Source organism: Ammospiza nelsoni, chromosome 6 (assembly GCF_027579445.1).
Source record: "Ammospiza nelsoni isolate bAmmNel1 chromosome 6, bAmmNel1.pri, whole genome shotgun sequence".
NCBI classification, from domain to species: domain Eukaryota; kingdom Metazoa; phylum Chordata; class Aves; order Passeriformes; family Passerellidae; genus Ammospiza; species Ammospiza nelsoni.
In genome coordinates, this window is record NC_080638.1 from 10,707,372 (window position 1) to 10,735,247 (window position 27,876).

At 52.4% G+C, this 27,876-nt stretch overlaps 2 protein-coding genes across 4 annotated transcripts; one reads left to right on the top strand and one right to left on the bottom strand.

Annotated features, from left to right (window-relative positions):
* Positions 1–1,168: 1,168 nt before the first annotated feature.
* On the bottom strand, positions 1,169–15,145 carry RAB3IL1 (RAB3A interacting protein like 1). Of its 3 annotated transcripts, XM_059474506.1 has the most exons (12): positions 14,260–14,501; positions 10,792–11,026; positions 10,511–10,606; positions 9,011–9,088; positions 8,221–8,436; positions 6,782–6,910; positions 5,924–6,052; positions 5,724–5,836; positions 5,399–5,422; positions 4,009–4,108; positions 3,376–3,442; positions 1,169–3,036 (listed from the first exon to the last, which is right to left on the bottom strand). In XM_059474506.1, the coding sequence occupies exons 1-12, from the start codon at positions 14,499–14,501 to the stop codon at positions 2,954–2,956; spliced, it is 1,512 nt and encodes a 503-aa protein (XP_059330489.1). In that variant the 3' UTR covers positions 1,169–2,953. The 3 variants fall into 3 exon arrangements, with proteins under 3 accessions (XP_059330489.1, XP_059330491.1, XP_059330490.1); XM_059474508.1 differs by lacking the exons at positions 5,399–5,422; positions 14,260–14,501 and adding an exon at positions 13,634–13,967; XM_059474507.1 differs by lacking the exons at positions 5,399–5,422; positions 6,782–6,910; positions 14,260–14,501 and adding an exon at positions 14,991–15,145.
* A 5,537-nt stretch (positions 15,146–20,682) lies between these two features.
* LOC132074650 (bestrophin-1-like) lies at positions 20,683–27,598 on the top strand. Its single transcript, XM_059474599.1, has 9 exons — positions 20,683–20,834; positions 20,997–21,091; positions 21,581–21,814; positions 22,393–22,547; positions 23,252–23,329; positions 24,709–24,861; positions 25,301–25,381; positions 25,952–26,103; positions 26,388–27,598. Exons 1-9 carry the CDS (start codon positions 20,683–20,685, stop codon positions 27,565–27,567), a joined length of 2,280 nt encoding a protein of 759 aa, XP_059330582.1. The 3' UTR covers positions 27,568–27,598.
* Positions 27,599–27,876: the final 278 nt, after the last annotated feature.

Consider the following 27,876-nt stretch of genomic DNA (forward strand, 5'->3'; position numbering starts at 1 on the left):
CACAGGGAACTGCCAGGAGCAACCAAATCTCTCTGGTCTAAATCCCAGTTTCTCAAATCCACAAATGCTTAGAAGCACCTCATTGTGCACAGCACTCACCTCCACCATCATCCAAATATCCCTCTCCCAAACTTGAGGGAAACGGATGAAAACAAAATCAAGCAAGTCAAACACATCTGTAAAAGCAGATTTTTGAACTCCCATCCCTTTGAAGCTCTTTATTTCAGCCCAGGACACTCTGGCAGACCCTTTGTGGGGGAAAATAGGTGCAAGGAAGATTGCAGGAGGTACCAGAGCACCCAGAGACTCTGTTCAAACCCTGGTTTATTCATGAGGGAAAAAAGCAGGAAAGTTTTGGTGGAAAAGGCTGGGAATAGGGGACATGATGAATTCTCATACCTTAGAAGCTTAGGAGCCAATGTCACAGGGAAGTTTCTGACAGCAATCCCTGCTGACATTGCACTGAAAGACCCAGACACAGGAAAGCATTTCCAGTGTCTTGCCTGACCATCCCTTACAGAAATCCAAATCCTTCCTTTCCACTCGCCAGCTGCCCAATTCCCTTTCCCAGCAGCGCAGGGGAGCTGTAGGAATGTTTTCCTGTCAAGAGGCTGCAGGGAGGATCAGGACGGGGTGGGACCTGGAGATGCTCCATTCTCCCAGGGAGGGATGAGGGAGGGAGGGAGGGAGGACAGTCCCTGCCTGGGCTGCCTGTGCCCTCTCGTGGCTGCCTGACTGTGCTGCACAACCAGATCCTTGCACGGCTTTTTAATTGAAAATGAAATTAAATCCCTTTCTGCACGCAGCTCTCCCACTGTCACCTCTGTCTCATCAGAGGGGATGAGATCTTCCATGGTAATGTGCAGAGCCGAGCAGGGAGGAGAGCAAAAGGTTTTAGTGAAACCAGAGTGACCCCAACCCTCTGCCTGCTGAGAGGAGAAGTGGGAGACTGATGAGGAAAGAGGAAGGAAGAAGATCCCCCAATTACCCAGCACCCGTGCAGTGCTTCCAGCCAGCAAATTAAAGGAGACACAACTGAGCAGGAGATGCCTCAGCTTCCCTCAGGAAGAACAGGTACCTGTTCTGATGAATAAAAGCACCCCAAACTCCATCCTGAAGTATTTTCTCTTGAACCCCAAGCACCCCAACCCTCCAACTCCAACCAGGCTTGTAGAGGTTAATAGCAAATGTTTATTTTCCTTTATGAAAGAGCAGGGTGCAACCATCCCGCTGCTAACGGAGTGACTTCATTTTCCTTCACAAATTGTTCTCTCCTTTGTTTGAAATGCAAGACAACCTCAGACAAGGCATTGCTCCAGTTCCTTTGGTCTCAAAGTGCTTTTCAACGTGACACCAAGGGGGAAAAAATATCCCACAAACCAAAACATCTCCTAGCCAGAGAGATCATCTCATTCCCAGTGCTGCAATGTTCGTGCAGTGTAGCAGCTCACGGCATAGGAAGACATAGAGAGATAGAAAGGATGGGGGAAGAGATTCAGGGAGAAATTCCAGGGGTGGAATTCACCTGAGCTGAAATCCACAGCTGGGGAAACCAGAGCTGTGTTATTTCTCTCTCCCCTAGACAAAATCCAGCAGCTCAGTGGAAGAAAATCGAGTTCCTCCTGTAATATCCTTCAGGAGCTGAGGATGGGCACCAGCTTGCTGAGGGTGGCAGAGGGACAGGGTGACAACCCGGTCAGAAGTGGAAACCCCAGAGTGGGTGATGGCTGAGCTGATTCCAGAGTCACTGAAAAAAAGGCTAAATTAGCTACAAAATACTGTCATGGCTTTAATAAACCTGGGTTTGGGCTCAGGATGTGTCAGGCCTGTGCACTCCTACAGCTCCAGTGACATCCCTCCCTCCCAGCACAATTTGGGGCAGGCAGGAACCTCAGCCACATTCCTCATGGGCACACAAAGAGGTCTCAGATTCCCTCACCAGGGATGGCAGCCAAGAAAGTGTCATGATTCCCAGTGGACAGGCATCTTCAGCTCCAATATAACACTGGGAAGGAATCTCTGGGCTTTGGGACTGCCCAGCCTGGGCACATCCCTTCTGGAGACACAAAGAACCCAACCTGGGGCAGGGGTTCTGCCTGAAGAGTGGAAACAGGACTGCCCAAAGCTCCCTCAAGAGCAGGAACAGCTCCAAGACTTGTTTGTGGGTGATGTTTGTGTTTAGGAGCATCATGGGGCACTTCACATCAGGGACTGCCACAGGGTCCTGCCTCTGACAACTCCAGCAGATTCCCTAGTCCAGGGAAAAAATCCTGCAGCCTGCTGGGAGTCAGGAATTTTCCCTGCTCCCTTTCTTCTGCTGGAGGCCCCAGGTGCACAGCTCCAGCCATTCCCCAGCCTGCATAACCCAGTGCCAAACATCCAGCTAAAAACAGGAACAAATCCCTCTTTGTGACTCTGCTGGCAACAAGCTTCTCTTGCATGCTCCTTGAAAAGGAACAAGGAAGTACTTGGAAACAAACTGTTCAAGATTATTGTGCTCTGCTGGCATTTTCAGGGCTGCTGTGGTCAGCAAGACCTCAGGGACAGCACCCCCTCCATCCCAAAAAAACGAGTGGAACAGACAGCCAGCATCTGTCCTGACAGAGTGGCTCACAAGGAAGGTCCAGAATTCCCACCCTGCACAGGCCTGGCCTCAGGTTATGCCAAAGCAGGCTGCATATAAAAACAAAAGGTTTAAAAAAATGGATGTACACTGCATATAGGAGACTCCAGAGTCCATGGATGGCCATCCTGGAGCAGCCAGGGCCAGCCCAGCTCCAGGGGCAGCGTGGCAGCTGCATTCCAGTCATACTTGGAGGAGTGGGACAGCTGAAGGTGGAAGTTGTGCCTCTTGCTCCGTGCTCCAGGAGAGGGAAGGTGGGAGGGAGCAGGACAGGCACTGCACTCCAAGCCCTTCCTCCAGGAGCAGTTTCCTCCAGGCTCAGGGCTCTGCTCACATCTCGCTGGGATAAAATCCAAGTTTGGCCAGAGACATCTCCCTGCGGAGCCGCATGACCTCCCAGTACATCAGCTCCACTGCAAAGCACAACAGGGGCAGAGAAGGGGAAAAAAACACCAAAAAGTCAGTAAGGAAGGAGTAGGAGCACAGCTCCTACTCTGCTGTGCTCCCAGCATTCCCAGAGGGGAAGGAAGCAGGACAGGCCCATCAGGTCACCCCTTACCAGCTCCACCCTGAGCAAAGCTCCCAGGAAGCTGATAAGGAAGGAAGAGATGCTCCCCTCATGCCTCTCTTTTGTCATTTATCTGCTTCTCCAAGACACTCCCAGCCAACCCCACTCCTGTCACTCCAAACAGCTCCTCCCAATTCCTCCCAGTTGCCCCCACAGAAAGCATCCCCCTGGAGCCAGCTCTTACCATCCTGCCTCACCAGGCCTTGCTGGATATAGCGGATGTAGGTGAAGAAGTTGCACACTGCTGTGATCTGGGTGACAGAGAGAGAAGAGGGGAAAAAACAAAGGAACAAAGATTTGAGACATTACTTTGGTGTAAGTGATGAAAATGACTCAAACTCGTGCACAGAAAACAAATTTTGTGATATCAGCTCAGGAAAGAATTGACTTGTAAAATCCTCCTCAGAACAAGAGCCCCAAGAGCAACATTAACAAATGATCCACCTTCTCCCTCCCCTCCACAGAAAGGACAGTTTGTTCCCATAGCCAGGCACAGATCTGGACTGGAACAGTAACAGCCTCCAAAGAGCAGAAAATCATTGTGTTTTACAAAGGGGAATTAAATAATAACAATAGAGCCAAACAATCAAAGCTCTGTACTGAATGAAATCATGCCAAGTGAACACACTGAAGGTTATCTGTAAGCAGAAGGAAGAGCTGGATCTGCCCCCTAACCACCAACTAAGAGCCACCTCAACCTCAGGAACAACCTCAATCCCATAGTTTTTCCTCAATTCCAGAGCTGACCCTCAGGAACTCACCCACTGCAGGGCATGGAATGATGTTGGAAGGTCAAGGCACCCTAAGAAGGACTTACCCTGGCCCTGCAGGAAGGGGAAATGTAGTAGTAATTCCCAGAATCCCCCAGCATGATCCGGTGCTTGCAGGTCCTGGGGAGGCCGCTCAGAGCACACTTCCTGCACGAAAAGGGAACAGCACTTCAGCAATCCAGTGGCACAGCACAGATCCAGCAATTCAGCCACCTGGAGAGATGGAAGTGAGAGATCAGAAGCCACCCCTGTGTCAGGCAGTGCGAAGAAGGAAAAAAAATCCCCTTTGGCTGATATTCTTCTGCTCCTGGAAATATTCCATAAATGGCAAGTTTAGGAGATTTTAGATGAAAGCACCTTTTCCCTGACACAGAGCCCCAGAGGAAACCACAGGAAATATTAAAGAAGTGAGGCTGGAGCAGAGCCTCAATGTCCCCTGGTCTCTGCATATGTCCCCCACATTCCAGGTAGGCTCAGGTGTATCAGCTTTCCTGGTGAGATGTAAACACACTGGCTGGGCACCAGAGCTGCCCTCAAAACAGGTAAATCCAGCATTTGAGCAGGATTTGCACATACTCAAAGAACTCAAAACAAGCCAACCCCTCCTTGGGCAGACAGGAAAGGAGCTTGGCTTCCCAATTTTGAGATTTCAGAGGGTGAAAACAGCCTTTTCCATACAATAATCTGCAAGGGGTGCAGCATTCCTTTATTTTCTTCCCTTTTCTCCTGCTATTTGCAAGGCAGATGATTCCCATAATCACTTAAAGCAATAAAGGAGAATTTACAAGTGCACAGTTATCACCCTGTTCCTCAGGGACTCAGTAGGAAGAGGAACATCACTCCCAAACTGCAAAAAACCTTCTCTAGGGAGCCACAGGGGGTGACAGCAGAGGGGAGCAGATGTTTCAGAGAGCTCCTGAGCTTGTCCCTAGACTTGTTTTCCACTGCTCTCAAGGCAAACATTAGCCAAGAGTGGAAGCACGGGTTCCAAGTGTCCAGATGCAAGGAGAAGTAATCATTTACCAAATATTAACACAGCCTAAGGAGACTGAATTCCCAAAAGGTGCAGGGTGACCAAAAACTTTGTAAACAAGATACCTGTAAGGAGCCACATATTTGAGCATTGCAACATTCTGGAAAAGTGACTCTTGCTTGATTGGTACCACTTGGTGTAAAACCACAGCTATCACAATCAAACAAACCAAAATAGCCATAAAAATCAGTGTTTTGCATCTGGGGAAAAAGGGAACAAATTCCTTTTGGGTCTTTTATTGCCAATGGGCTCCTTCCCTTCCTGCCTGGGTGGAACTGAGACAGAGTTAAAGAGTTAGGTCAGCTCAGCAAAAACCTCCAAATTGTCACATGGTGCTGAGTTAGTGACTTGTTAATGCTCCAGAGACCTTTGATCACTGGCTGAACAATAAATATTTCACTTACGTTACGATTTGTGACCGGAAGCCACTGTGAAGACAAAAAATAAATTTAAAAAATCAAAAGGAAACTGATAAACACAGGATGGGTTGTTTGGGGAATAATTTGCAGGAAAAGTGGTAGGAAACCTGCATGTCCCTTCTGTCACAGGGACACCTCAGAAGGTAAGAAAGGACTTCCATTTAATATCTGAATAAAATCCCTCCTCTGTTTGGAGTATCACATCACTCCCGCTAGTGGGAGGTGGCCCCAGGCTGCCTGTCACATCACTCCATGACAGGGGACAAACCAGCAGCAAGGAGGGGACAAGGCAGGGAGACATGGTCCTTACTTGGGGCCACCACACTCTTCTGCTGCCACCTTCCCCACAGGGACAGCCTGGAAAGCCACGGGCTCGATGGTGAGGGTGTTCTGCTCCACTGCCACTCGCACCAGCTCCGACAGCTGCAGCAGAACAAGGGAGAGCAGGAATGAATTCCAGGAAGGGAACACTCCAGAGCTGCCAGCTGCTCCTGCTTCTCCACCACTCACCTCCTGCTTGGTGAAGTCCAGACAAGGTCCTACATCTTCTCGGTAAATTCTGTCCAGGAAGGAGCAGGATTTGTCCAGAGTTGGAGATTCCTTCCAGGCCTGGAACTCAGCAAATAAAATGGAGTCGACCTGCAGCAAGTGTCCAAGAGGAGCAGGAAGAGGGAGGAATACCTTGTCAGAAAGTACCTGATACTATGCAGGAAACCCATGAAACATCTGCTCTGCAGCTGGAGAGGCTCAGACATCACAGAAGTATCTGAGGGGAGCTGCCTGGCTCCAAGGATCTCTCGTGTCCCACCCAGCAGCAGTTCTGTGCCACAGTGACACAGCCACCCTGGGCTGTGTGTGCCAGAAGCCTGCAGGCACCTCTCTATCCCATTTTCCTCCAGGTGGCTTTTCCTCCTTCCAGTGGCTGCAGGAAAGCCACCACACAACCACCAAATAGACAAAGTGCACGCTCAACTCGTGGCAGGAATGATGAGGGGCAAGAGGAGACTCTGTGGGATCTGTCATTTAAATCCCAGATGGATCACTGGGCAAAGCACCAACCTGACTGACAGAGCAGCTCCTACAAGCCCAACAAAAGTTTCTGAAAGGAAAAAATAAAACTAAGCTGAGCAACACAAAGAACATGAGTGAATGCAGCTGGAAAAGTCCAGATTCCAGCACATCCCCTCGTGCCATGGAGACTGCTCACCTGGGACCAGCAACAGCTTCAGAGCCACAGGATGGAAAAAAAATGGAGAAAGAGCAAAATGAAAGGAAAAAAAATGGAGATTAGCATAAAAGGAAGCTGGAACTGAAAGGCTGGAAGCGTGAGAGGCAGGTGGGTCCCACCCATTCCCAAAGGTTGGTTACCTGCCGTGAGGAAGAGGAGAAGGAGGAAGCATCTGCTCCCAAGGCCTGCCAGCCTGGCTCATAGGTGATGTGGATAGCCTTCCCAGGGAGGATGCAAAGGAGCAGGGAGAGAAGAGCAGGGAAACCAGACTTGGAGGGCAGAGGGAAAGACAGACAGTGAAGGAAGAGGTTTAGAGAGACAGGCAAAGAGGGAGGTAAAAAACATGAGATACAGAGAAAGGCTCAAGTCCTGCCCTGCAGGAACTGAGCATGGTCCTCAAGGCACCACAGGGCCACAGGCCACATCTTTAGACTTCAGCTTGAGGTGCAGAAAGGGAACAGAAATTACCATTTTTAGGCCCAATTTAAGATCTTTCCCATAGAGCACCAATTCTCTGAATGCCAGGTTCCCTTTTATCACTTCTCCCATAAGGATTCTGAAGGACAAAAAACCATCCCATCCTTGATATATAACACTGGGAACTCTGGAGGCTGAGCCCTGAGATTTGAAACCACAGGAGATCTGCACCCTGTGGAAGTTGCCTCCATAAAGAAATGACAGATCCAAATCTTTAACAAGCCTTTGTGTTCCCTCAACAATTCTTCACAACACAGGTCCGTAGTTCCCAAAAAATCACCTATGAGACACATTCCTGCAGCACATTTTTCTTCAGTTTCATTTTTTCCTGACCAAGTGCTTCCTATTTGCTTCCCAGGACAGCTGTGTCCACATCTGGATAGTGGAACCAGCTTCTGCTCAGCAGCTCTCCACATCTGCTCACAGCACTGGCACCCCCTGGATCTGCCCCTCAGTGACGCCTCAACTGCTTCCTGTCCCGACAAAGAGGAAACCCCCACAAAAGGAAGCCCTCCAGTGGCTGCCTCAGCACAAATTTAGGGAACAGGGCACAAACAGCTGCTCAGTGAGACCACAGAGCTCTGTGAGAAGCCCAGAGCTCCCAGAGCAGTGGTTCCGAGGTCAACGCAGGTGATGTCCCCGACCCACCTTTCTGCATTCCGGGCTGACAGGCTCTGGAGCCACATTCTGGCTGGCAGATGTCACCATGGCACTGCTGGTGCTCTTGTTCCACCTGTGGCCCTTCCTGAAGCCAGCTCTGGATGCTCAGGATGTCCCTGACCCACCCTCTCTGCACTCCTGGCTGGATGTCCCACACCCACCCTCTCTGCACTCCTGGCTGGATGTCCCACACCCACCTCTCTGCACTCCCGGCTGGATGTCCCACACCCACCTCTCTGCACTCCTGGCTGGATGTCCCACACCCACCTCTCTGCACTCCTGGCTGGATGTCCCACACCCACCCTCTCTGCACTCCTGGCTGGATGTCCCACACCCACCTCTCTGCACTCCTGGCTGGATGTCCCACACCCACCTCTCTGCACTCCTGGCTGGATGTCCCACACCCACCTCTCTGCACTCCTGCTGGATGTCCCACACCCACCTCTCTGCACTCGCGGCTGACAGGCTCTGGAGCCACGTTCTGGCTGGCAGCTGACACCATGGCACTGCTGGTGCTTTTGTTCCTCCCATGGCCCTTCCTGAAGCCACCTTTGGAAGGGCTCTGCAGCTGAGGGTGCAGCTCCCGGTTCGGGGAGGACGGTGTGGATGTGATCACCAGCGTCTTCAGGGCTGTCACCTCTGCCTGCAGCATGTCAATCTGGGGACACAAGCAAGAGTCACCCTCGGCACCTGCTGGACTCCAGTTTGCTGCATCCCATCAAATATTGAAGCCACAGGGAAGCAGCTAAAAGTCCAGCCATGAAGCCTCTTCCCATCCTCCCAGTGCCACCATCATCCAGAATTTTAAACAGCAGCTGATGGGAATCTACCCCTTCTGTCGCAGGCTCTTTTCAGAACTAATGATTCCAAAGAAATGTCTCTCTCCTCAAGATGGAGCCATTTGAGCAGCCCTGTGGTGCAGCCATGTCAGGAAATTCCAACTCCCCAGGTTCCTGCTCTATCCTTCCATCCCAGGGCTGTAACAATTGAACTCATTATTTCTCTGTGGATCCATTTCCCTAGAGAGAGCAGGATCAGCAGGAAACTGCAATGCAAGAATGTCTGTGAGGCCTTTTCCCACTCACTCAAGAGTCTGCCAGAAAGGGACCACAGCATCTCAGAGAGATGAAGCTGCACTTCACTCTGCTCAGCCAGCAAACAGCCCTGTGGCCGGGCTAGGCAGAGATGCCACCACACCAACCCCAAAAATGAAGTCACAGAGAGTCACTCACCTTGCCCCGGGCCTCCCTGAGCTGTTTCTCTGCTGCAGCCTGTTTGGTGTTGGCTTCTCTCACCATCTTGTGGGCTTCCTGCACCAGAGAGAGTTTTAATCCACCTGCCACACCCCAGCTCACACAGCCAACAAGGCAGGCCCCAGGTTTGCCACATCACACGTTTCAGGCAAGGGGACAGACATCCCTGCCACATCCAGGGGGTTTGTTCCTTCAGCTGTGCAGAGCCTTCCCTCAGAGTTTCCCAGAGAAGGCTCACAGTGCCAGAGCCTGGAGTGCACCCCCTTTCCAGGAGTGTAGCTGGCTAAGTTAAGGAGTTTAGCTGGCCAAGGTCATCTCTCACTGATAGGGGCTGCTGAGAAGAATGCCAGAAGCAAAGACCTGACTTTCCTTGCCCTTGGGAATTGCTTTGACATTAGAACCCCCTGTTCCACACCACAGCTGTGCCTGCCCCTATCCCAAGAGCTGTGACTCCAGCCTGACGTCAGCCTGGTTCCTGCAGTCACTGCAGCCTTGCTGGGTGATGCCTGCACCGGCTCCTGACCCTGACTGCTGCCTGTGGCTCTGATCCTGATCCACACTCATTGCTCAGTGTTGGTGAGGGCACTGCTCCTGCCTGCCTTGTTATTGCACTTTGCTCCTGCTCCCCTTTTGGAGCAGCTGGTCCCACTGCCCCAGGCATGGCTGTCACCCAGCAGGAGCTGGAGCTCGCGTGGGGGCCAAATGGTGCAAACTGGCTTGGAAGCTTTGCCCACAGGAAGAGGGGAGCAGGATGCAGCCCAGCTGGGGCCTCCCTGCAGTCTGGAAACAGCATCTGGCCAAGGCCACCAAAGGGAGGGCACAGCCCTTGGCTACATGATCTCCAAGATCACCCTGTGCTCAGGCAGCCAAAATTTTGGGAGGGAGTGCTTCCTTGGCTCTCACAGCCCTGCATCTCAAAGGTACAGATGGGCTCTGGCTTTCCTCATTATCGACACAGATCCAGACATTAGAGCTGCTGGTGAACAGGATTTTGCCAGGATACAGCTTGGCCAAGAATCCCATTACAACAAAAAACCACCAAAACAAAACCAAAAACCAGCAAGCCTTCTGGACACTCACTGGAGCAGAGTGGATGAGAACATCCAGCATGTTCCCATCCCCAGCAAGGGCTGGGATGAGCCAGGGAATCATCTCTATTGCAGAGGAGCTGCCCAGACTGCAGAGCAAGCATGGAGAAGGACAGGGAGCTATGCTTGGCTCCAGCTCCAGGCATTCCCACGTTCTGGAGCTGTAACTACCGTGCTCTTTATGCCACCCCACAGCTCCTAGAAGGGGAAGGAAATCCAGGTAAAGGCTCTACCTGCACCACTGGCCAGCTCTGCTTCTCCAAATGGGAAAGAACAACAAGGGAGAGGAGGAAATTGTGAGAGGAGAGCTGGAAGTCCAGGGAAAGCCTGTCTTAAAGGAGCTGGATGCAAGCTTATCTTAAGAAATGATGGGAAAGGAAGAGGGTGGTACCTCAAACAGGCTGGCTGTTAACTCCTCCAGCTCCTGCTCCAGCTGTTCCCGGACTTTTGACAATCTCTCACATTCTTTGTCCTTGAGCTTCAGCTCCTGTTGAGGAAATGGAGAGGGATAGGAATGCTGATGCCCTTCCCCAGCCTGTCAACCACAGCCCTTCCTCCCCACCCCAGCACCTGATCCATGACCCAAGATTCCTGTCACCACCTCCAGGAAAGTCCCCTCTGCTCCAACCTGTGCCACCTTCCCCAGGAGTTCCCCAAAACCCTGGGGCTCACCTTCTGTGCTTTGTGCAGCTCATCCCTCAGGAACTCCGAGCCCTTTTCCCGGATCTCCACCGAGGAGCTGCGCAGCCGGGACACGTTGAGCTGCTCCGTGGATTGGGGTTCATGCACACCTCCAGCATCCTGGCATCCACCCTCTGGCTCCTCCTTGTCACCTTTGGATGGCATCAGGGGCTTCCAGTGTCCCACAGCAGGTGGATTCTGGCTCTCTTCCTCCAAACTGACCTGGCTGGGGGTAACAGCACAGGGAAAATGAGCATGGGGGTGATCCAGAACCTTCCTACAACACTCACAACACATCCAGTCCTGGGCACGGGCAGTGGGAATGAGGCAGGGAGGGTGATGGGGAAGAATTTGGGCAGCAACAGCTGCACCTGTTCCTCTGCCCTGCAACCCTATGGAAGTGCTTTACCCTTTTGGCAAGATGTCCTCATTAACTCAGGATCATAACCAGGAGAACTAAGGACAGATCCCATTCTCACCTGCTGTCCAGGAAAAACACCCTGCAGATAGATTTTTAAGATTCCAGGATACACCCAGCAGACCTAAGGTCAGACTTCCCTACTGAAGTAGGGAAGCAAATAAAAAAGGCAAAAAAAGGCAATACAGCTTTCCCATTCTTAATATAAAGAGCCCAATCCCCTCTGCTGCCAACCCAGCCTTCCTCTACCCCCTGCATCTGCTCCAGAAGGAAAATATCTATTTTTAACAAATTTTTAACCTATTTTCCCACCTATGTCCCACCAAAATCCCCCACAGAGCTGTCTAAACCAATGTATTTTCCCCAAGCTGAGTCGAAGCCCTATTTTTTAGTTTCAGTAGCTAGCAAGCAGAAACACCCTAGAAAGAAGAAACCAAAAGAGTGACCCAGGACACTGCACCCCAGTGCTCAGCAGGGCTTTGTCAACTCCCAAATTAACACAGAGGCTGGAGAAGTTTTAGGAATGGAAAACATCATTTGAGTGCCTGTATGCAGGGCACTGCTGTCACTGTGGTGTTTGCATTTCTCCTCTTCCTCACTGAACTCTCCCCATGGAATCTCCCTCCATTTGAAGGCAGGGGCAATGTGTCCAAGCCCTCCCCACATGGAAGCTTTCTGCCCTGCCCAGACACAGACACTGCCCTGCTGATTAACCTGCTGCTGCTTATCTCTGGCTCACAAGCTCTGGCTGAGCTCTGGTGCCCTTCTCTTTGTGCACCTCCTCCCACACTCCTGGACACTGCTCCTCACCCACCACCTCCTCCTGCAGAGCAGCCATCACCTCTTTTTGCTCAGGCTCACTTTTTCCTCTCTCCTTTGCCCCATCTCTGTGTTCTCCTCTCCTGCATTCCGGCCAGGCCATGCTCTTTCCCCTTGCTCTGACTCCATACAGGCTCAGCTTATCTCCTCAGTCCAGAGTGTTCTATCACCTTTTCCACTCTAATTTCTCCCTTTCTGTGCCCCCCAAGCTGTCCAAGACCAACAGCTGTCCACAGCTACCTTCCAAAGAGGGAACAAAGCTGCAGGTCCCAGCTGAATCAGCTCAGGTGTCATAGGAAAGCATGTGGAAAAGCACACGTGAAGAACTCTCAGAACACTGGGAAGAATTCACACCAGAAAGGAGCAAGAAAACCAGAGCACTGAGGATAAAAATAATAAATAAAAGAAGCAGCAAGGAAAAGGGACATTTCACCAGCCTACTGATATAAATACACTTAATCTAACCCACAGGAAGGAAAAAATAATGTTGTTCCTTTATGACTCTCTAATTCTCAGCTGAAAGTTGCCTCAGGAGACAGATATTTCAGCGTATTTCCACACGCTACAGAAGAAAACTGGAGGATATGGAGGAATTAAACGGTCCCACCCACACTCTGTAATGCCAAAAACATATCCTGGAAACTCATCTACAACAGAATAGCTCATTCTTTCTCCACACCATGCAAACAGAATCCCTATGGAAGCTTTGGCTATGCTGGTTCTGCTCAGTGTCCAGGCGGGGCTCTGAAATCCTATCCCAGAGACCAAAGGACCACCAGAAACACTTCCTCTCTTGCTGACGGGTAGCTGTCTTTCCAGGAAAAATGGATCATATCCTAAGAGTCATGCATTGACACAAGAAATGCAAATCTACACACACACAAAAAAAAATTTCCCAACACCCAATAACCTTCTAAAGTTGGTTTCTGTAGAAAAAGCAAAAAAATGTGCAGGATCTGCACTTTTTCCAGCGGGCCCCACATGTTTCCTGCAGCGCTGATCCGACGGGGTTGTTTCCTGTGCAAGCAGCCTCCAGCTCTCTCCAGGTTAAACTCTTACTCCAGGTTTGGGAGCAGGGCCTGACTTTTCCATCCCCACTGGGATGGATGCCTGACCTGCGCCGCCATGGACCGGCATCAGTCCAGAGTGGCTCATCATCCCAAGTGTGCTCAGCATCATCCCTCAAATGTTTGGCAGAGCATCTGGCTGTGGTTTATTCTATTTTTATGTTATTATATTATAGCAGAACACACGTTGGTGTTTCTTGTCTTCTCCTTAGCAATGAAACGTCAAGTTCTGTATCTGGGGATGCTGCTGCCTCCGTATTCTATCTCCTTACTTGGCTTCCACACAACTTCTTCCCTGTGAGAGTGATGGAACAGATTTCCCAGAGAAGCCGTGGCTGCCCCATCCCTGGAAGTGTCCACGCCACGTTGGACAAGGCTTGGAGGAACCCGGTCTAGTGGAAGGTGTCCCTGCCCGCGGCAGGAGAAAACTTCAAGACCCCCTTCCAACACAAACCATTCCCGGACTCTACGGAGGCACACAGCCCCGGCACACGGACGCCACTCCTTCCCCGTGCAGACCCGCACCTACCCCCGCAACATCGCTGGGTCCCGCTGCTGCCGATGCTGCTCACGGCGGAGGCGCGCCCGCCACAGCCCCCATGGCCGGTGCAACCGCACCGGGAGCGGGAGCTCGGGGGAGAAGCCGGAGCCAGAAGCGGAGACGCGCCCGGAGAAGCCGCAGCCGGAGCGGGAGCCGTGCCCGGAGAAGCCGAAGCGGGAGTTGTGCCCGAAGGGACCCGACCCGGAGCCGCCACCGGATCCGTGTCCGGAGGAGCCGCAGCCGAGCCAGGAGGGATCAGACCCGGAGGCTCCGGCGGATCCGTGCCCGGAGGAGCCGCAGCCGAGCCAGGAGGGATCAGACCCGGAGGAGCCGGGCCAGGAGGGATCAGACCCGGAGGCTCCGGCGGATCCGCGCCCGGAGGAGCCGGGCCAGGAGGGATCAGACCCGGAGGCCCCGGCGGATCCGCGCCCGGAGGAGCCAGAACGGGACCGGTTCCCGGAGGCTCCGGAGCCGATCCCGGGCAGCCGCGGCCCCGCCGCCCACGTGATGCGGCGCGGCTGCGCCCTGAGCGCCGCCGGCCCGGGGGGTCCCTGCGGGCACGGGCGGGACGGGCTGAGCTGGCAGCCAGCGGCGTTTGTCACCCGTGGACTCACCGCGGGGCAGGGAGGACGTGCAAGGAAATGTCCGACAACCGTCCCTCCGCTCCGCTCTTCGTGCCCGGCTCGGAATCGCTGCTGGCTTCCTCCGCCTCCTTCCCGACAGCGGGCTGGGGAATGGGGGCTGCTGTCTGTGCTGCTCCTTCTTCCTCAAGAGGAGGATGCCTCACACTCCGCCCCTGCTCCAGCGTGGGGTTCCTCCCACGTGAGAAGTCCTCCTTCTCCAAGGAGCTCTTCATGCACTGCCCTAGCGTGGGTCCCTTCCACAGGGTCAGGAATAGGCAGCTCCAGCGCGGGCTCCTCTCTCTCCACATGTCCTGCCAGGACCCTGCTCCAGCACAGGCTCCCTGTGGGGCTACAGCCTCCTTCGGGCATGCCTGCGCTCCCTTGTGGGCTTCTCCATAGGCTGCCGGTGGACCTCTCCTTCCCTGTAGCCCCCCGCTACCAAAACAGTGCCACACAAAGCCAATATAGAGAGAAAACCTGGGATGTAAACGCAGGAAGGTGGAAGGATGGGGGAAATCTGGCCGGGGGGGAAATCGGCTGCTGGTTGTCCAGGGTTTTTATACTTCAACGGGAGCACTGGGCTCAGAATCCAACGGGCAAACCACTTCTGCTGTCACCCCTGTTCCACAGTGGATCCCATTGCCACCTGTGGATTGACAGCACCGGAATTTTGAACCAAAACCTGCTGCTGCCCTCAGAGGACATTTCCCATCACATCCTACCTTGCCGTTGCCCTGGGCTTCCCTCCAGGCAGCCGTACTCCTTTGGAGCCTTCACACACAGCAACAGCCCCCTCCCTGCTCTCAGCTTGTCCATCCTCTGCCTCTGGGACAGACCCAACACCGGAGGCAGGAGAGTCAGACATGGTGATCCTGGTGTCCACTGCAGGATTTTGCTGTGGATACCGCACAGAGAGCAGTCCTCTGTCCCAGCATCTCCTGGGTGTCTGTGTCACCTCCAGCCCTGCCCTGCCTCATGGCCGGGATCCGTGGGGACAGCACAGGCCAAGCCCATGCTCTGAAGTCTGGGAACGGAGTGTCCGGGATGTTTGTGTCTCTGGCTGCAACCTTTGCTATCTTCAGAGAACTTTTGGGAGGAGGGGAAAGATCTTCAGCTCTGCAAAGCACACCAGATGTAATTAGTCTTTGTAATTATTAACTCCCAAGGCTTGGCCAGCAGCAACAGAGGGTCCTCGGATTAGAAAGGTAGAAGTGCTTCCAGGAACCAACAAAGGCAGGAAGGATGAGAGCTGATAGTGCTGACAGGAAGCTTTGAGAGGGATGTGCTGAATCCCAGCCACTTGAAAAAGTAACTTGTCATAAGGGGGAGAGTAGCATGTGCTCCCTTCTTCTTCCCAGAAGAGAAGCAGGTAAGGAAAAAGGGAAAAGTGGAAACAAAAGGAAGGGAAATGACAGGGGAGGAAAGGGGAAGAAAAAGAAAAAGCCAGACAGATGCTGGGAAGGGAAGGAAGAACAGGCATTACCTTTGAGTTTGGAAAGCAAAATCTGACTTGCTGATACCCCTTACCCAGCAAACTCAAACCAGATGGTATTGCCATGGAAAGGAGAACAAATGGCCTGAAACTCCAGGCTCCATCCAGCCCCTCCTGGCTGGCTCCTTGGCTGTGCCACATGTTTGCTCAGCTGGCTGCAAGGGCTGCAGCAAGGCTCCTCTGGAGTCTCTGATTTCCAGCACCAGCATGTTTGATCCTCCCTTTGGCACCTAATCCCCACCACAATTCCTAAGGCAAGAGACAAGGGACCTCACTAAGGACCCTTCCCTCATTTTCATGCTGTATGCACTGAACTGTGCAATATGAGGCAAAGTGAGAGACTTGTCACCTTGCAAGCCCCTAAAAACAAAATGCAAAGGGTCAGATGGAACTTGGCACCGGGACAGGCACCCTCAGCTCTCAGGGCAGCAAGAATTAGTGAGGAATTCTGCAGCATGAGGGGAACAAGCCTGGGGGTCCTCACAAAAGCACTGCAGGGTCACTGCATCCTCTTCAAACATTTCTGGCCAGTCAAACCTCTGAGTAAATCCTGTCCATGAAAAACAGCATCTCCCTAGACACTTCCCAGTTCATTTTTTTAAAAAATTACATCAGATTTCAAGGAAGAATGTAGTTTGCAGGAGACACCTCTGATGCCAGCTGCCTCTGTGTCTATCCCAGCACTGAAATTGGAGAAGGAAAAGGGATTTCACCAAGCTTTGGGATCCGCTGTCCCTAAAAGCACTTACTGTTCTCTGGGAGAGAGCAAGGAGGGCACTGTGCCTTTCCCAGCCAGCTGCTGCTAACTCAGCACTGAGAGAGGCCCTTTGGCATTCCCAAAGCAGGGATTCAATTCCCACCAAGCAATTCAATCTCTACATCTTCAGCATGGAGAAAACAAGGATGATTCCAGGGCTCTGAGGCTGAGGATGGATGTCAGCACCTCTTTGCCTTATGCTCTGCTGAGCAAGGCAGGCTTTCAGACCATGCTCCTCCTCAGGTTCTGAGGCCACAAGAGATGTGGAAAGAGATCCAAGCAGCTCTGCCACGCTGTTAGTCCCTCAGTTATTTACTTTAATATTAAATTCCACACATTTTTCCTACTGTCCCTGGGGCAGCTGTGGAGCACACGAGCTGCCAGCAGAGCTGCTCTCAGAGGAGGGCAGCAGAGGCCCCCAGATGCCAGCACATCCCTCCACAAACAGCATGACACTCAGGGGGTTGTTGTTCCACATCCCCAGGAGCAGCCAAACTGCTCCCAACAGCTGCAGCAAATGTCTCACCTGAAGCATTTTGGTCTCCCTGCTGTGTGTGGGGATGAGGGTTCAGGCACTAAGACCCTCGAGATCTATCTCAGCTTGCCTGTTCAGCAATTCCAGCCCTGGAAGTGGATGGACTACAATCCCTTCAGAGAAGGTCCCCCTGCTGTCATGTCCCTTCACAGAGCACTGATCCCACGTTTTAAACCATGCTCTCCCTGCCACTGGCAGCAATTCCCAGACTGCACCAGAAATCCCACATCAGGCAGATGCCAGGCAGCACCTGCTCCAGAGGAGCAGTGAGGTAACCCACTCCCCTGGTCAAGGACCAGTCACAGAAGGGAGAAAACTACAGCTGGGACAAAATGATCCCAACTACTGATGTTAAATGTCAAAGACAAAGCACAAGAGAAAGTTGGTTATTACAGGAGCCTGGGTCTCCAGCTGCTCTTACCTGCAAGGATCAGAGCTGTGCTCCCTCTCCAGTGTCCCACAGCTGCCTAAACGATGGAAGACCAGTTAATTAAGAGAAGATTTTGATTCAGAGTCTTATGGAAGGGGAATGTCCTTAAGACCTGAGCAGAAGCACTGAGGAGGTGGTAGAAAGGAAGGACAGTCAAATTGGGAAGGAGCAGAAAAGGGACTAAGAACCCTGGGAAGAAAGAGGGAAGGAGTTCCCTGGCTTGGTGGAAGTTTGAAGGCAAGGCAAGGACCAGTGTTTCCCAGGATGTCATGCAAGGAAGCACAGTGACAGCTCTCAAGCACTGCTGGAAAAGCAAGAGCAAAAGAAAGCAAACACATGGAAAGAGTCTCAGAAAACCAGTGGCAGAGTGGAAATCCCCATCATCCAAACCACAGCCAGAAGAGGTGGCAAACTCATCCAGGGACAGCACGGGATGACAGGGAAACATCGTGAGAGCCAGGCAGAGCATGGACCAGGTGTTTCACTGACCTAGGGAAGAGAGGGCAGCCCCCAAGAGCTCCATGTTTTACAGCCTTGGTGGAAAATTCCAGCCCTGAATAATCTCCTGGGGTTCCTGTAAGATTGTGACACGGAGAGAGGGACCAAACAGGAAAGAATTAGAGGAAAAATGCCTCTCTTCTGGCAGCCACCATGGCTGTGCCAGGAGTTAGCAGCAGTGGAGCAGCCAGCCCTGCCTCCCCCTCCTCCGGCCGCCTCTATAAACACGCAGGGCTTACTCAGAAGATTAGGAGGGAACAGGGCAAAAGACAACAGAGTCTCTTTTGTAATGAGAAGGGATTACGGCATCAAGTGACCGGCTGCAGCTCCCAAGTGGGTCTCAGGCTCCTTAGCACACCGTGTGGGGCAGGTCCAATCCCCCTATGAGCCAAGGGGGCACGAGGATGCAGGCGGTGGCCCGGGCCACAAAGGACCCAGCGGGGACACGTGCAGGACCAAAGCTCCCCAGCCTCCAGCACGGCTCAGGAGCCCATGACTGTGAGTATCTGGTCCTCCTAACAACAGCAGGAGGATCACTCTTTCCTGCAGAGATCCATCTTCCTGCTTATCCGTGACCTCCTCTGGCTCCATCCCTCTGCTCTGTCTGCTCGTTGTCCGTCTCTGCAATACCTGCTAGGATCTGTTTGTGGTGGGTGATGCACCTGATGTCCCAGAATCTTGCTTGCTGTGGGCTCCCACAACTGAATTCCAGGTCAGTCAACTTCCAGGTGTGTTGGTTAGTCCAGAGAGATGAGCAGGGGATGCAGGCAGTGGCAGGCAGCAGCTCCCTGGGTGGGCTCTTCCAGCCCATCCTGACTCCGGTGTGCCAGTGCACCACCTCCCATGGACCTCAGCCACTAACGGAACGTGCCAGCTGCCCAGTGACATCCCAGGGCAGCCCAGCACAGGCTGGCAGGTGGGCAGGGAGGTGCCTTACCCATCCAAGGCTGGAGGGAAAAGCACTGGGAAAAGCCCCATAAACCACACAGGAGCAGAACAGAGTAGAGGTGGGTGACATCCATTATTTACATGGCCAAGAGCTGGAGTTTTCCTTCTTTGGTAAAAAAGGGAATCTGAATTTGAATTACGCAACGAAGAATCTCCCTGAGTGCTTTCGAGCCCTAAAGCCCAGAGAAGAGATGCAGCTTTGTGTAAGGGGCCCCAAAAATACATGGGGTTTTGGGCATGCTTTTCTCTTCTGGGCAGCCTGTGGGTTCAACTTCTGGGGCAGTTATAACCTACTGTTCCAAGTCCTATACCCAGAAATCCATATGGAATGGACACGAGGATTGACTGAAAAGGGCATTTGTGCAGCTGGGGACAAGGACAGTTCTGCTCCTCTGTATCACCCTTAAGAGAGGACTCAGGGACCTGAGTCACAACAGGGAAACCCAAAGGAGGAGTAGCACCAAAAAGCCAAACTCAGGAAAAAGATGTTGCTTGGCTGAAATAGCCAAAAATCCAGACTTTGCTGGTTTTCTTCACAGCTGCAGCTCACTGGGACCTGAGTTGTCCCCACCTAAATGTAAATCTTTCACTGGGATGCTTAAATGAGAAACAAATGAGGAATGTAGGCCCAAACTCACCTGCCTGCAGCTGCTTCAGGGTGTGACCTGTCCCTTGAAGTGCTTCTTCATCCCCATAATTCAGGGAAGAGCCCAAGGCCCCACAATCATTAACATTATTACCTCTGTTAAATAGCAATGCCTGGTGACATATTAGGATTCAGAAATACCAATAGTTCACACTGGATAATTATTTCTAACCCAAGAAATCATTCACCAATCTGCCTGGCATGGATAACACTGGTGTCTTGTTGTTTGTTGGGGTGTTTTTAAAATAAATTCAGGTTTATGCAACTATGAGCCTGACTATCACTTGATTATAAAGAATTATTTATGCAAGTTAGACTAGAAGTGAAATGGGGATGCTGCATGTCTGGGGAGCACTTCAGGAGCCTGAATGCCTATTTTTCAGCCACTGTGATTTATTATGCAACATATGGCTGAAGGAGAGGGGAGGTGGAGCTGCTGGAATTTGGGCCCTATGAGCCTGGCTGAACTCCATCCCACAGATCTCCAACAGGGAAGGCTGCTCTGCCTACATGACTAGGTCCAGCAGAGTGCAGATAGCTCTCCTTGCTGGGATACCTTCATCTGGATCAGTCCCAAGAAATTTTTCTGGGGTTTTTCCTTTCCTTTGGGTTGGGGTTTTTTTTTTCAGGAAGATGCCTACCAGCAAGTAGGTTTACAGAAACATATTTGAAACAAAAACTATATTAAGAAAATTACTGGGCTAAGCATAAACTTTGCAGTTTGTGACCCTGAAATTAATCTTACCACAAGTGTTCTGTGGAAGGGGGTGGCACATGAGCTTTGGCCTCTTCAGCCAACCAGCCCCACTTGAATGCTGAAAAAACTCAAACACTAAAAACAAAGGGATGCACCAGAAAATACATCCTTGGTCACTATAACCAGCTCAAGGACAGAGAAAAGTTGGCAAACCCATCAAATTAATTGCCTGCTGTCAATTTCCTCCTGGTTTTCTGTGCTGCTGCCTACATCTTACCCAGCTTTTGCTCTCAGCTCATTCTGTTTTCTCCTTCCTTTCCATCTTGCTTGGTGGGAAATGTGGGATGTCCCTGTGTCTCCTCCTGCTCAAGCTCCAAGCCCTGCTTGTCGTGTGCCTGCACAGGAGCTGTGATGACAGTGACCTACACCAACCGCGTGGCTGATGCCCGCCTGGGCACCTTCTCCCAGCTCCTGCTCCAATGGAAGGGCAGCATCTACAAACTGCTCTACTCAGAGTTCCTCATCTTCATCTCGCTCTACTTCACCATCAGCCTTGTCTACAGGTGAGCAACTTCACGCCCACAGCTTGGCCTGGGGCAGGACATGGGAGAAACACAGGCTTGGGGCAGGGATTCTGCTGGGCAGGCACTTGCCAGACTCTGCTCACAGGAGGGAAGGGGAGGGGGGAAAGGAGAGGGAGAGCTGCTTCTGTTTGTCCCTTTTAGGCTGATCCTGAGCGAGAGCCAAAGGCTGATGTTTGAGAAGCTGGCGCTGTACTGCAACAGCTACGCCGAGCTAATCCCCGTGTCCTTCGTGCTGGGTAAGGAGCTGACTGGAGTCCAGCAGGGAGGGGAATGGGACAGCATTTCTTCTCCTTGGTTCGGCAGAGCAGGTCCCTCCCTCTGCCTTTGTAAAACTCCTCAAGTGGGAGGAGTGTCCCATATCTGTGAGTGTTCCCCAGCACAGGAGGACAAGCTCCAAGTGGCACCAGATATGCCCAGGGAATCTGTGGCTGCCTCACCCCTGGAAGTTTTCAAGGCCACACTGGGTGGAGCTCTGAGCAACCTAGTCCGGTGGAAGATGTCCCTGTCCAGAGTAGGGGGTTGGAATGAGATCTTTAAGGTTGCTTCATAGAATCAGAACAGTTTAGATTGGAAGGGAAATATAAAATCCAGCCTCCTTTGAGCATGGAGGACTGAATTCCCCTCTAGACATTGCTGCACCCCTCCCTGTGTGAGCAAAAGAAGAGATCAGACAGAGGGAGGAAGAAGCCCTTTTCAGATGCCTGACTCTCTCAGCTCCTCTCTAGGTTTCTATGTGGCCCTGGTGGTGTCCCGCTGGTGGGCCCAGTATGAGAGCATCCCATGGCCAGACCGGATCATGAACCTGGTGTCCTGCAATGTGGATGGGGAGGACGAGTACGGGAGGCTCCTGCGCCGCACCCTGATGCGCTACAGCAACCTGGTCAGCGTGCTGATCCTGCGCTCCGTCAGCACCGCCGTCTACAAGCGCTTCCCCAGCATGGAGCACGTCGTGAGGGCAGGTCAGCACTGCTCCTTGCTGCTCCTCCAGGGGCAGGGGGCCCTGGGAAAGCTTCTGTGGAAATGGGGTGGTGTTGTTTCCTCAGGTGGGAATTCGAGTTCCAAGTCTCCAAGCTTAACTGCAGGGCACACTGCATCTTCTGGGAAATGCTCCTCGAGGTGCAGCCGAGTTCCCAGTCCAGCCACATTGTCTGGATGCCCTTGGCAATCCACAGAGATGTGATATAGTTAAGCCTCCTAGAAAGAAAAGGCACTTCAGGGACACAAATTATCCCATTCTCAACAAGTATCAATGGACACCAGGCAGCTGCACCTCCAGCAGTGCTTTATCTCCCTGATGGGCTCTTATCTGATGTGCTGCAGACATCCAAAGTGAAATCCCATAATCTCACCTCCATGACTCAATGTTTTAACAGGGAGACTTGTCCTTCTGCATGTCTCCCCAAATTCTGAGTCTTTAATGGGATTTTTAGGGAGAGCCAAGGCATCCACCTGAGATTCAGATGTTTTCATTCCAGACCAGATCAGTTCCTTCTGCCCTCTATGTCCATCCCTCTCCCAGCTGCTCTTTCCCATTCAGGCCTCATGACACCAGAAGAGCACAAGAAGTTTGAGAGCTTGAATTCCCCCCACAACAAGTTCTGGATTCCGTGTGTGTGGTTCTCCAACCTGGCTGTGAAGGCGAGGAATGATGGGAGGATCCGGGACAGTGTGCTGCTCCAAGGCATCCTGAATGTGAGTGACAGAGGGGACAGGCAGGGCTTTGAGATATTGGAGAACAGGGGGCACCTGTGAAACAAGTCCTTGACACATTCCAGAACAGCCAATGCCAGTGGAGGTTTCTAGGATCCAGATGGAAAGCCACAAGGAAGAATATATCTGAAGTCTAGGGGAAGTCAAAAACATCCTCAACAACTGAGGTCCTGTAGAAAACATTGCTACTAAAAACTCTTAGATAGTTTTGGGCAACAGGCCATGCTCCATGGGCAAGACCTGGCAACAATCCCTGCCCAGCTGCACAGAAAAAGGCTCTGGAGCAGCTCATCCTTCTTGGTATTCATGTGCAGAAAAAGTCACGTGGTTTCTGCTGCCTGGAGCAGGATTCATCTCCCCTGAGAGAGAGAAACCTCCCTCTGGGATATTTATCTATAGACCGGAGAGAGAAATGGATGCTCCTGAGGGCATTCTTGGCCTCACCTGTTGGCTGCTCATTTTGGGAGGAGAAACTCTGCTGTGAAGTGAGCTAGGAGGGATCTTGAGCTTAGGGGGAGACACCCAGGCAGCAGGGAATTCCTCCAAGGATGAGACTGAGCCCCCCTTCCAGAGAAGGTATAAGCAGAAAGGAAAGGGCTGGAGCAATGGAGGACAGGGGTGCTGGAGAGGCTCTGCAAGGAGATGGGAAGTTATCCTGACATGCCATTCCCTTTTTCCTGCTGCAGGAGCTCAACACCTTGCGCAGCCAGTGTGGGAAACTTTACGGATATGACTGGATCAGCATCCCCCTGGTCTACACCCAGGTGAGAAGGGAATCCCCACACCCACTGCTCCACCACTGCCCGTGCACATACACACTTACACCCACACCCAGAATGGTTTGGGTTGGAAGGGACCGCAAAGCTCATCCAAGGACACCTTCCACCACCCCAGGTTGCTCCAAGCCCCGTCCAACCTGGCCTTGGGCGCTTCCAGGGCTGGGGAGGCCACAGCTTTTCTGGAAAACCTACGCCAGGGACTCACACCTTCTTAGTAAGGAATTGTTCCTCATATCTAATCTAAACATGCCCTCTTATCAGTTTAAAACCATTGTTCCTTGCGCTGTCACTATCCACCTGTGTAAAAAGTCCCTCTCCTTCCTTTCCATAAGCTCCTTTAAGGTACTGGAAAGGCCACAGCCTCCCCAAAACCTCATTTGCAGGCTGAACAGGCCCAGCTCTCTCAGCCTATCTTTGTAGAAGTGCTTCATACCTGACCCACCCATGAAAAATGCAGGTTATTCTTGAATCCCTCACCCCCACACATCATCTCTCTTCCATTGGTCCCTCAGCACACACCCAGCCCAGCCTAACTCAGACACATCCACCTCTCCAGAAATAACCTCTATCCAGGGCTAACAAACCCCCATGGAAAACAGAAACACACAGACACAGTCCCTGCACCACCTTGCAGGGATCACATCCCGGGCAAGATCCCAGGAGGTTGTGCCAGGCATGTACTCAGCTGTTTATCAGCCCAGGCAGACACTTTGGCACCACCTTGCTCCTTTGTCTCCTTGCTCAGATAACAGGGATGCCCTTCACCATGAAACATGAGCTGTTGCTGCTGCTCTGGCACTGCCAGAGGTTAATGGGGAACATGCAAAGTGTATTCCTGTTTTGAACCCACCATTTATTTCAAGGGACCACGTGAGAGTCTTGGTTACTTTTAACTTGAAAAGGGGAAGTTTCCAGTCCTGTGGTGACATGGAAAGCACAAAGCTCAGCATTGCCTGAAATCTAGGCAGGCAAATATTAATAAAAGCTCAGCATGAGGAGAAGGAAGGAAGGAGCAAATAGCAATGCCAGGATTCCCTTCCTGGAAGGGAAGCAGCCTGCCAGCACGGACTGAGCCATGAGACAGCTTCCAGCCCACTCAGGATGTCACATGCTTGCTGCTGCCTCTGACACCTGCACAGATACCAGTCCAGGGACAGCACACAGGGTAGGTAAAAGCTGCTGGGAAAAGGGAATGTCTGTAGCTTTCTGTAGGGAAATGAATCCTCCTCCAAAAAGCCTGTCAGAACTGAATCCAAGGCTTCCCAGAGGCTACAGAGCTTGGCCTTGGAGCTGTGTGGGGTGGAACTGAAGGGAGATGCTGGGAACTCATGCTGCCCTGGTGTGTCCCTTGGCGTCCTTCCCAGGTGGTGACCGTGGCTGTTTACAGCTTCTTCCTGGCCTGTCTGATTGGGAGACAGTTCCTGGATCCAGAGAAAGCATATCCTGGCCATGAACTGGATCTCTTTGTGCCCGTCTTTACATTTTTACAATTCTTCTTCTATGCTGGCTGGTTAAAGGTAAGTCCCAGAACGCATGGCTGGAGCTGGAATCTGACCCAGCCAAGGGTTTTTCCCAGTGTGAGCTCACCAGGAACCCTGCTGTGTTCTTTGATCTATGGGCAATAACAGGAAGCCAAGAGGGGCTGAGGAAGTGCCAGGACTTTCTAATTTTCCAGCTGTCTCATTCTGGACACCAGCTGCACTTTTCCTAGGCTTTGGTCCTGACTAGAGGGGAAAAAAGGAGCTCCTTAAGTTGCAGGAGGGTTGTGTGAGCAGGGGGAAGTTATTACAAATTCTAATGTCTCCCAGCCCCCAGAATGCTTCCACTTTTAACCCACTCCCTTTTGGGAAGAAAAACATGGCTTGGAATTCAAGGGACATCACACCTGACTTCTCCCTGCAGGGAAAGGGGCAGGGATGACAATGGTGACCTTTGCTGTGTGCTCTCCATATGCAGGTGGCTGAGCAGCTCATCAACCCTTTTGGGGAGGACGATGATGACTTTGAAGCCAACTGGCTCATTGACAGGAACCTGCAGGTAAAGGGAAAATTTGCCAGTTGAGCCTCACCTGAAGAGGAACATCAAGGCAGGACAGTGACCAAGTTCTCCTGCAACACCTCTGCCTCCAATGGGAGATCCTTCCAATCCACAGCAGGGAATTTGGGGCTTCTGGCATGTCTTTGTACACAGAGGCTGCCTGCAGCTTCAGTCCATGCTCTGGCACATGAGATAGATCAAAGCTGCTTGTTTCAGGCCTCAGCTGCCTTTGAATGACACATCATTCCTGCCCCTCCTTGCTTTCCTACCCTGAGTCCATCTGAAACTGCCTCCTCTGCTTTCTGCCATGCAATAACTATGTACCTCCCCACCCTTCTGTCCTAGTGAGTCTGTTGCTTTCTTGTTTCCTTCAGCACCATTCTCCTTCCAATTAATCAAATCTCAGTGTGAGAAACAACCAAAATGACAGGAAACCACAGCAACCCCAGCCACTTGCCTGGTTTCCGTGCCGCACCGCTTCCTCCAGCTCCATGTTCCTTTGTCCCTTGGTAAGAGGCACACAAAATGCTCCTCACTCACCCCGTGTGACATTCCTGCTGTCCCCCGCAGGTCTCCCTCATGGCAGTGGATGAGATGCACCAGGATTTACCCATTCTGGAGAAGGACCTGTACTGGAACGAGCCTGACCCCCAGCCACCCTACACTGCTGCCACCGCTGAGTACAAGCGCCCGTCCTTCCTGGGCTCCACTTTTGACATCAGGTGAGTGCAGGGACAAAGCGTCACAACACCTGGATCAAGTCTGTAGGACATTACACTTGAGGAGCTTTTAGGTTCACCCACAACAGCCAACATTCTCAGTGGGAAAGGATAAATCTAACCTCTTTTCCTCACTCACCTGTATGATGAGCATCCCTGTTTTGATGGGGCTAGTGGCAATACAGAGAGAGGCTTGCCACTGGCAGCTGCATTCTCAGTGCTCCAGCCTCTCCAGGAGATCCCCCCTCCCCTCTGTGGCTCCTTAACAGTCCACTTTGCTTTCTCAGCATGCAGAAAGAAGAGATGGAGTTCCAGCCCCTGGAGCAGATTAAAGAGAACGAGGAGGCCAACCACTCCACTCCCTTGCTGGGACACCTCGGCCGCCTCCTGGGTGTCCAGTCCCCAAACTTCTCCAGGTCCTCTTCCCGGATGAACCTGCTGCGCCGGCGAGGAGATCCTGCGTCGCCCTTCTCCCATTATACCTACCAGGACATGGGGAAGGCTGGAAGCCCTTGTGGCATCAATCAGCCAAGGGGAGACTCCCAGGAGCAGTGGGACAGTGAAGAGGGAAAGCTAAGGGAGTTTGATGCTTTCATGTCTACCCCCTTTTACGAGAGGCCTGGGTTCTACAGCGCTCCACAGACACCCATCAGCTCCATCCCCATGATTTTCCCTTCCCGGCGCCCAGGGCGCAAGAAGCCACCGGCGCTCTCCAGCATTGCCGCGTGCTCCACTTCCCTTCGGGATGTCATTGTCAATGCCTCCCCTTCCAGGGCCAGTGATGTGGACAAGAGTCAGAGCTCCCTGGGCTCTGCTGCAAAGGAAACCTTTGTTTGGCCAACAGAGCGGAGTAAAGGCCCTGACTCTGTGGCTGTGACAGTAGAAGAAGGAAAGAGCAGCTCCAGGGAAGCCGCCACCACGGGAAGTCCAGGAGCTCAGTCCACAGCATGCAACAGCCCCAAATTCCCCTTCCTGCCAGAGCCCCCTGAGCATGAGAAGCACGGCAGCTTCAAAAGCCTGAAGAGCTCCAAAGCCTCACGCCCACCCTGGCTAAACCTGGAGAGCACAGCCTCAGCCACTCCCAATTCGGAGCATTCCAGTGCCTTTCACACCCCCAGCAACAAAACCCCTGGAGGCAGCACCTCCCTCTGCTTCTCCTTCACTCCCGTCACCTCTCCAGCGCTGGAAAGGTCCCACAAGGGCAACCTGGGCCCTGAGGCTCGCAGCCTGAGTTTGGAAGACGCAGCCAGTGCTCCAGAGCAGCACCCAGAGGTTTCCAGGAACATGAGAGACACTGGGAATGGAAACACCAACCCTCCAGCACCCCAAGAACCCAGGAGAGCAGAGAGTCCATCCCCCAATGACTCTGGAATCTCCCTAGCTGAGGGTGACTATGTGGGGCTGATGGAGGTGATCCTGGAGGCCAGTGAAAGCCCAGGGGAGGAGCAGATGGACCAGTACAGCTAAAGGGGAATCCATGGATCCATGGGATACCTGCCTAATCCTGGCACTCACCCAACACAGAGGTGCTGGACATGCAGCTGGAGCTCAGCCTGGGCTGAAACCAGCACTAAGGACACGCTGCTCCTGGCCTCAGCTACAGCAGCAGGCACAACTCCTGTTGCAAGAACAAAAGCACCAAAAAACCCAACCTGTAGCAAAAGAACAAGACTAAATATTGTGCTAAATATTGCAGGTGCCAGCCTGACCAGCCAGCTGTACCCCAGAACAGGAACACAGTTAACGTGGCTACTTCTCTCCTCACAGCAAGAATGA